General features: G+C 35.9%; 2 protein-coding genes across 2 annotated transcripts; both read right to left on the bottom strand.

The window, feature by feature from the left end:
- Nucleotides 1–580: 580 nt before the first annotated feature.
- LOC102893427 (olfactory receptor 51G2-like) lies at nucleotides 581–1,528 on the bottom strand. Its single transcript, XM_006915748.1, has one exon. It carries the CDS (start codon nucleotides 1,526–1,528, stop codon nucleotides 581–583), a length of 948 nt encoding a protein of 315 aa, XP_006915810.1.
- Nucleotides 1,529–8,882: 7,354 nt separating this feature from the next.
- LOC102893174 (olfactory receptor 51G2-like) lies at nucleotides 8,883–9,893 on the bottom strand. Its single transcript, XM_006915747.1, has one exon. It carries the CDS (start codon nucleotides 9,891–9,893, stop codon nucleotides 8,883–8,885), a length of 1,011 nt encoding a protein of 336 aa, XP_006915809.1.

Here is a 9,893-nt window from a genome sequence, read left to right as displayed (position 1 = left end):
AAAATTGATTTGCATGAGGCATCTACCATTGAAAAATTATAGCATCTTGATGTAGTTTATGAGGGCACAGGATATCTGATATACCTATTAGGAAGTGAGAAGCAGTTTTTTAATTCATTCAAAGGGCTGAATCATGTTGATATACAAATCAGAAGGAAAATATATTTTTATTTCACATACTTGCCAAATTTTCAGAAAGTACAATCAAGTGGGACCTTTTTGAGCTTAATTTTATAGGATTTTAGGTTTTTAGTTGAAAAAGATCTTAAATGTCATTGAAATCTACTCTTCTAATCTGTTTACTTTTATATGTAAATGATACTCTCTCAAAAGGCTGTCAGTTTCCCTTATAATAATTTTAGATTTTTCAAGCTGATATTGACTTTTGCAGAATGAGAATCATGGTATTTCCAATTGAATAAAGACTGTTCCGATGTATGGGGAAATACCATAATGTATTGTTAGTGTTTTTGGATAATGAATTGATTGATAGATCAGATGAAGAATACACTCTACTTCCTCTCTGGGATGTCTTCAGTAAACAGGCTGACTATCACAATCAATATTTTATCCCTGTGGCTCAGAATTTTGGGGGGTGAAGCATCTTCAGAATGCGTACCCTAATCTCTTTGGTTTTGACACTGTAGACAATTGGATTGAGCATTGGAGGTACAAGAAAGTGCAGATAGGAGAGAAGCATGTATACCTGAGCTGGTAGTTTCTTTTTCCCAAAGCGATGGATCATGGACAGGCTGACTAGTGGAGTATAAAATAGTAGTACAGCACAGATGTGGGAAATGCAGGTGTTGAAGGCTTTGAGCCGCTCAGCATTGGAAGCAATGCTTAGTACTGTCTTCAGGATCAGCACATAGGAGAGGAGAATGAGCACAGCATCGACCCCCAATGTGGAAAGCATGACAAATAGCCCAAAGCCACTGTTCACAAGAGTGCTGGAACTGGCCAGCCTTAGAACATCAGGGTGAACACAATAAGAATGAGACAGAGCATTCAAAGTCTGGAATTTTAGTCTTCTGAGGAGTAGAGTCAGAGGCAGATGAAGGGCAACACTACGGGTCACAATGGCCAGCCCGATAGCCCCAATACGCTTGGTCGTGAGAATGGTGGAATAGCCTAAGGGCTCTCGAATAGCCACACAGCGGTCAAAAGCCATGGCCAGCAGTACGGCTGATTCAATGACTGAGAAAGTATGGATGAAGAAGAGTTGCATAAAGCAGGTTGCATGTCCCACCTTCCTCTGGCCCAGGAGAAAAACTGTGGCCATTGAAGGCAGTGTAGAAGCTGAGAGGCCCAGGTCAGCCATTGAAAGCATAGAAAGAAAGAGGTACATAGGTGTGTGTAGGCTGGGCACAGACTTGATAATGTACATTATGGTGATATTGCCCAGCAAAGAGAGAACATAGGTAGAGCAGATAGGAATAGCTGTCCAGCAATGAGCAGCCTCCAGTCCTGGGAGATCCATCAGTATGAAGAAGAAGCTGCTGACATTACTGTTGCTAGGAATTGCCATAACTCTGGGAAGGACTTGCCTAGAAAAATTATAAAGAAAGCAAGAGTTATTATTTTACAAAATGTTTCTGTCATCTCATCCCACATGGCTTTCATGGCCCACAACTGTAGAATAATATTGCCTTTCCTCTTCTCTTCTTCTCATAGTACTGAATCCCATCCCTTTAGCTGTTTCCACTAGGGAACGATGCTGCCTCTCTTCTGGTGATTAGCCTTAGTTTTCCAAAGCATATTTGGGTCATTCAGGTACAGAGAATTTCTTCCTCATTTGAAAATGTTTTAAGATTTGAAAAATGCAAAGTGAAACTCTGTGTTGAGAGCAGAGTGTCCATGTGCATAAGCTAGGTTAGTTTTAGTACCAGAATACAGAGTTCTAAAGAAACCTAGATAATTTTATTTAATGGATGCTTGGGAGTTATAAAAGAATTCATAAGAATGTTACTACTTACTCTGAACTCCTGATATTACTACATATATCTTTTACTTGGAAAGAGATTCAGGAGATTATAAATAGTATCTGTGACAAAAAGACACCAGGAGGGGTTTGGGTTTGATGTGAATGTTTACTTGATTTGAATCCCTTCTCAATTTTTATTACAAGGTGCTGTCTACAAAATGTTTGGATAACAGGTACAGATATGTCAGAGGAAGAAGGTGAACCAGATAATATTTCTAGTTAGAAAGACAATATATTTTCAATGACACCACATATTTACTGAGCTCCTTCTATGTACTCAATGTAAGTAATACAATAAGCTTTGCTTGAGTCTTTGAGACTCCAATAACCCACTAATTAGCACAGAACACATCTGTAAATTAGTTCATGAGGGCATTGACTGTGGTACAAATAAAATTTCCTAACTGTGAATCCATATCCTGCGCTCTTTGACACTCACCTTTTAAAAGAGTGATCCTGAGAACCTTCAAGAACATTATTAAAGAAAGAAATAAAGTGTGAAATCTGAGTACATAGAGTTCAAAGAAAACATTGGTCACATATTTAAAGTCCAATTGAATGATGATTTTCTCTCAACATATTAGGAAAATTCTCTTAACAATGGAGACCTCAACATCTTCTTGGTTAGTTATTTATGTGGCAGCTGTGACCAATAGAATAGTCTTCATTATATTCTAATTCTCTATCACAAGCTAATTATAGTGCTATCTTATAAATTCATGAAGAATACCCATAATCTCTATTCCACATGCTAATGCTAATCTAAGGAAAACTCAGAGAAGAAATTCTGTGAAGAGTGAGCAATGGTGTCAGAATTAAAACAAGCTTAGAAATTAAATAGTAAATAAATATTAGCAGTAAATATAGAACAATTCATAGAGAAATATCGATAATAATGACCACTTATAAGAAAAACAAAAAGCAGAGGCAAGCTTATTAGCTTTCAGAAAAGGTCTATAATAGAAAGAGAACTGGGTTTTTGTGTGAGTATATCCATGGAGAGGTGAGGGTGAGTGAGTACTACGATTCATCTATGATGTTCTAATAAAAACTCTCTCTGAATTTTGGTTACAGAGGCAGAGGTGGTCAATGAATAAATTTTGTATCCATCAACCTGCCTCTGATAAATTTTACTTATAGGCTGTTAATCACAGTGTGTTTTCAAAAGAAAGGAAAAGCAGCACCCTGCCCGCCCCCAAATGTAATAGATTGAAATTTTCATAAATGTAGAAAGCTTACCATTATTAAAAAAAAAGAAATTCAGCATTCATATTTCTGGGAAAATATTTAACAAACTGGTAAGAATAAAATAGCAAATCCATTCCTGAAGCATGACAAGATTAGGAAAGAAGACAATTTTATGTTCAGAATACATACCTAAGCAATATGGGACAAGTTGATAATCAATTCACAAATGGGGATAGTCTGGGGGCTACTTGGAAGTCTTTGTTTTGACTTCAGAAAAGAGAACCTGCTACTCTCAGACTCTTAAGCGTAGATATAGAGTATAAATTCAACTCATGTGCCTGAGTCTGTCCAGAGATAGGTTTTGAGCTGTATAAGGACCCAGTCACATTTTCCAACTCCCCAAGGAGAATAGATTCCCACAAAATATGAGGCTGGGTGGAAGGAATCAGGTACACTAGAGATGTAAGAAATTACCTGAGACAGAAAGCAAAAAAAGAAGTAGTAGTAGGCACTGCATTTTGTGAATGGTACGAACTCATTCTTTCAGCATAATTCAGTGACTATTATGGGTCAGCAACACTGCTGGACTTTTCAAAGAGGTACTGACACATATACAGCCAAACTCTATGATAAAACATCATTATCCAAAGAACAGCACTTCACCTGATACAGCTGTGGTGATCAGTGATGAAAAGAGAGACAAATATTTCTAGGAGGCCCAGTCATAGTGATAAGTGCTTAAGGATTCAGTAAATATAGTCAAGCAGAGGTTAGAAGCATATATTTCCCTGCCAATTTCTCATTACGCTGTCTACTACTGAGTGTGAGCTGATGGAGGAATTATCCCTCCCACATGAAACTTTGAGAAAATGTTTTCAGTTACGAACTGGGCAGCAAAATACTCTTTTTTATTTGAGCTTTGTCAGAAAAAAAATCATGAACAAAATTTTCATATTTTTTAAGGTCATCTTATTCAAGTTCTGCTAAATTGTCTCTGCAACATTCCTAAAAAGAATGTGAAACCCCATGTATCAGAAGTCTTTTTCTTTATGATTTCACTCATATGTGGAATATAAAACTAAAAATAACAAACAAACATAACTAACAAACAGAGACTCATGGACATGGACAGTCGATTTGTGGTTACCAGAGCGGGGGATAGATATAGGTAGGGGTAAGGTGAGTTAAATATTTGGTTTTAGAAGAAAATTTAACTCTGGATGGTGAACATGCAATGCAATATACACATGATGTATTATGGAATTGTACATTTAAAACCTATTTGATTTTATTAACCAATGTCACCTCAATAATTTTAGTAAAAAAGAAGTCTGTTTCCCAAAATGCACAACTTTCTGAGAAATATTATCTAATATATGTCACACAAATGTAGTTTGACTTGTAGCTCACCTTAAACTCTAAGGGTAAGAATTGAATGATTGTTGCATGAGGAAGGAGGCATGAGAAATTGTTTCCCAAAACTATAAAATACACCATATAAGAGAATTAGAGATGCTACATAGCTCCTATAAGTGTCCTTCCTAACTCAGATATCATACAGAGTTTGAAACCATATTTAGGATAGCCCATGACTTCTCTTGACTTCCGTTCTAAGTATGCATACAACATGATTTGAGCTTACCTTGCTTGAAGTGTTTCGATCACTCACCAGACTCCAGGGCAGGGACACAGGTTCTGTGGATTGTGGTGCAGCTGGGGCCTCGTGAGGCTTTCTGACTTGAGCATAATGCCAAGTGAGCAGATTGATAAAATATGAGTTCTGGCTCTCCCTGGAGGCTCACACCCAATCCCAGAGGTCTAGGCTTTCAGAGAAGCATCACATGGGCATATGCTACTCTGTGTGAGTCTTTGCATAAAGCATACAATAAAAAATGAGCATTTTAAGCTAGAACATCATCAAAGAATAATAGTGGTAGTTATGATCAAAGACTAACCTGTAAATGAAGAGGAACAATGAAAGGCTTAATCAAGTGTACAACATAATTATGTTTAGGTTTAAAAGTTGCTTTCAGTTCTGTTTGGAGTTGTTCGAGGATGAAGTCAGGGATGACAACTAGCAGAATGGTAAAATAATCTAATTATTAAGGTCTAAACTGAGGCAAGAGCTGTGAAAATGTAAATATGGAGACTGTTGGGAAAATATTAATAGAGTAAAATATACAATATTGGTAGATGATTAGAAATTATGAGTGAGAGAATATAAGAAGCATCCTTGGCATAGTTCATATTTTTGGCTGAAATGAGAAAATGAATGAATATGCCATTCACTAATGGGGAATACAAAAGTGAGAGTAGGAAGTAGTAGCTGAAAATGGAGCAGTAGATAATCCTGCTAGTGTGTTCTAAGTTCTATGTTAGGCATGTTGAGTTTAAGGTTTCCATGTAGCATACCAAGAGAATTATCCAGGAGCAAGGTGTGAACCTGTCTGGAGTTCAGGAGAGATATTGAGTTCGAGATTAGAGAGGGCAACATTTGTGTTCAGGAGGTTGACCCAGGCAGTGAAGCCAGAAAATGCAATGAACAAAATTAGAGAGAATCGAGAATAATCAGAATAGAGAGGTGTTTGAGAAGCCAGCAAAGTACAGCTATTTAATGAAAAGTGAGCTGTCAACAGTGTCAATTATTAATGAATCATCAAGTGATGAGGGGACAGGATTTGAAATAGATTATTGGATTTGGTAATTTAGAGTTCACGGGTGAGCTTTGCTCAAGCAGTTTCAATGGCATAGTAAAGACAAAGTTTGATTGTAATGGAGTTGAAGAGGAAATGATTTTTAGTTCAGTCTAATTACAAGTGAACCGTATGTTTAGGGTTGCATGTCTAGGCACAATATAAAGAAAAAATGAACACTATAAAAGTCAGAATATTGGTTTAACATGGTAGCAATAGTGAGGCTATGTTCGGGAAAGGCTGCAAAGGAAATTTGAGTGTCAATAATTTACTATTTCTTTACTTAGGTGATACTTACATTGATGTTCATTTTACAAAAATTTGTTAAATTGCACATTTATTTCCACGTAGTTTTCTGTATATACTTTACATTTCACCACAATAAATTTTAAAAAGATTTGACAAGAGGAAGAAAATTAATACATGTTATTTTTCAAGTAGCTTAATTATGTGCCAAAGGGAAAAAATTAGTTAAGTACCAAGGGATGGTCATATAATTAGTAAGATTTCATTTTACGAAGAGAGAGTCTTAAATAATTTTTTAGCTAGTGGAGAATCAGTGACTGGAGAAAATTATTCTAGTTGAACTATAGTAAATTTATTCTTGGTAAGGAAAGTATATTAATTTCCTATTGTTAGTAAATAGATTACCACAAACTCAGTGGCTTAAAACAACACAATATTGCTATTTTACAGTTCTGGGATTAAATGTCCAAAATGAGTCTTACGGGGTTAATATCAAGCTATCTGCACGAAAGTTTCTTTCTAGAGGCCATGAGGAAGAATCTGTTGTTTTGCCTTGTTCAGCTTCTAGAGGGTATTTGCATTCCTTGGCTCATGGCCCCATTTCTGTATCTTCAAAACCATCAACATACCTTCACTCCTTTCTGACTTCCTGTCTTACTCTTACAAGGCCCTAGTGACTGCATCAGACCCACTCAAAAAATTCAGGATAATCACCCCATGTAAAGATCCTTAACTTAATCACATCTACAAAGTTCCTGTTGCCATGTAAGGTAACATATTCACAGGTTAAAATGTAGAGCTATCTGGTAAGCCAACATCCGGCCTCCCACAGAAGGAAATAAAGATATAAGAAGAGTGAAGAATGTTTGGTTGCAACAGCAGAATATAGGTCAAAAGGAATTTTATGTATCCAGTTAGGGATTAAACTCCAGGGAAGAGATGAGAATATCATATAAATAGTGTTAAAAGCTATAATGAAATTACTCCAGTAGGTCTCATATAGAGATTAGGGTTAAGACTAAGGATGTTCTAGGAATCTCTTCACTCCCATTAACAGTAATGTATAGTGTAGAGCAAAAGGCAGGGTTAATTGGAAGAACTGAATCCCTGGAGCACTTTTTTATCTCCTGGACATCAGAAGAGTGTTTACAACAGTAAAAATAATTATATTTAGGCTATATGTAAGAATATGGATAACCCTCAAAGCTATTCATCATGACAAAAATATTATTGATTTTTTTGAGAAAGCATTTAAAATGATACAAAACAAAACAATAAAATGAGGAAGGAGAAGATAAATAATAAATTTTAATTTTCATGGTTACTTTTGGAGATTGAGTTTGAGGTATATGATTTAGTGAGATACAAAGAAATCTTTGCCAATATTGTAACTTGTTTTTCTTAAGCTCTGACTCAATTGTGGCAAAATATTGTAATTAAATAGAAATAAAAAATATGTTTACATGTTTATTGCATTATTTTCTTCATCTTTTGTATACTTAAAATATTTTCTAATAATAATATATAAACAAAAGAGAAAAGGAGAATGAGGTGGTGGGCAAAATTGAACATCTCAGATGATATTAAAATAAATTCATTCTTAGGTGAAAATAGTTTGATCTTCTTTAAATAAAAGAGATTAAAATTCTTTTTTGGATGGAAAAAAATTTATAGCATATTTAGAAATAGATTCTTTTTTGTATGTGAAAGTGAAGAGATGTGTAAGTAATAGGAAGAGGACCGTGAACATGTGAAATTACAGTTGTAGATTGTGGAAAAAGCCGCCAAGCATTTCAAAAATATTCATTTAGGCACTGGAAGACCAAATGAAACAAATACCATTATTTTGTAGTCATTACAATATAAAAATGTCATGTTATTTTTAATTATAACTAAAAGGTACCAGCGTAAGAATAGAAAATATAAAGATGTTTAAACTGATTCCAAAGAAAAGGTTAGAGTTGAAAAGTACAGAAAAACAAGAAAGGATGAATATCGATAGAGCTTTTTCTGGAGTATGTGTGGTCCATAGTGAATATGAAAGAAATAACAATGCTGTTATAGACTTAGAGAAGGTGAGGGTTTGAAGAATGGGGACTAGAGATCTCAAGGTCAAAGACCAGAAGCTGTGAAGTCTAGAAGTGAGCATGCTTGAAAGATAGAACATTATGATAGAGATTTAGAGTCTGGCACTATAAATGTTGGTACAAATTTAGAGAGAGATTGTTGATTTTGTAATTTTTCTGGCTTTATATCTTTTCAACAGTAACATTAGATATTCATTCATTTACTTGTTTCTTTCCTATTGTCCCCTACTTCAATAATATCATCAAGAAAACAAATCACTGTGAAGGCAAGAACTTTGTTTAATTCATAATGTATTTCCAGCTCCTTATAAAGTCAAAGATAAAGTAGGTATTCACTAAATAACCATCACTCAATTAAGGGTGATGCATGTACAGATGATAACAAGACAGATTTTAATCACTCTGTCCAAGATGAACTATAAGACTACGAACCTCTCTGACCAAAATATATGAACCATTGGACTAAGAAATAATGATAATAGTTTATTATTTCTAAATTTTATTAAATAATTTTTATTGTTCAATGTATATTTATTCAAAACATAGAATATAAATAGTTATGCAACCTAATATCCCATATAATTCAGAAGAATCAATGGTCAAACAGAGTCTTTGTGGGCGTTTGAAATATTAGCAAGCTCTTTGTTTTATGAAGCATTCATCCTTCATTAGGATAGAGCTCATTTATGTTATAAATGTGACTTGGGATTCTCCTGGTCCTTTTTTAATGAAGAGTTTTAGAATTTTATTTCGTATTTGCTTGGTTTTCACCACATACACAATGGGATTCATCACAGGAGGAATGAGAAAATGCATGTTGGCCATGGTTACATAGATATATGAGGAAAGCTTTGGGCCGAAGCGGTGCAGTATAGACAGGCAGAGCATGGGTGTAAAGAAGAGGATCACAGCACAGAGATGGGAAATACAGGTATTGAGAGCCTTCAGGCGGCCACCATAGGATACAATGCTTAGTACAGTTTTTAGTATCAGAATATATGAAAAGAGAATGAGGAGAAAATCAAGTCCCATAGTGGATAGCAGCACAAATAGTCCAAAGATGCTATTAATCCTAGTGTTGGAGCAGGAGAGCTTTATAATGTCAGGATGCAGGCAATAGGAATGAGAAAGTACATTGGAGTGACAGAAGCACAGCCTCCTCAAGAGAATAGGAAGGGGCATCTGTATAGTCAAAGTTCTCACAACAATCGCCAAACCTATTTTGACAATTACACTATTGGTAAGGATGGAAGAATAGTGCAATGGACAAGCTATGGCCACATAGCGGTCAAAAGCCATTGCCAGTATGACAGCTGACTCAAAATCCTGGAAGGTGTGGATGAAAAACATTTGGGTGAAACAAGCTGAGAAGGTGAGCTCGCGAGCATCCAGCCAGAAGATCCTCAGCATTGTAGGGAACGTGAAGAAGGACAGACCCAGATCAGAGGCAGCTAGCATGGCCAGGAAGAAGTACATAGGCACATGGAGAGTCTGTTCTCGCCAAATAACTGTCATGATGGTCACGTTGCCCACCAAGGTAGTGAAGAACATGGCACAAAAGGGTACGGACATCCAGATGTGCACAGCCTCCAGCCCAGGTATGCCCGTCACCAGGAAGGTAGAGAATATGGAATTTGTGCTATTCACATAAAGCGTGATGCCAGGGTAGCAGGCTTTGCCTAAAATGAAATGCAT

Source organism: Pteropus alecto, unplaced genomic scaffold (genome assembly GCF_000325575.1).
Source record: "Pteropus alecto unplaced genomic scaffold, ASM32557v1 scaffold395, whole genome shotgun sequence".
NCBI lineage: Eukaryota > Metazoa > Chordata > Mammalia > Chiroptera > Pteropodidae > Pteropus > Pteropus alecto.
Note: the sequence above shows the minus strand (reverse complement) of the source record. Positions and strands in the feature narration are given on the sequence as shown.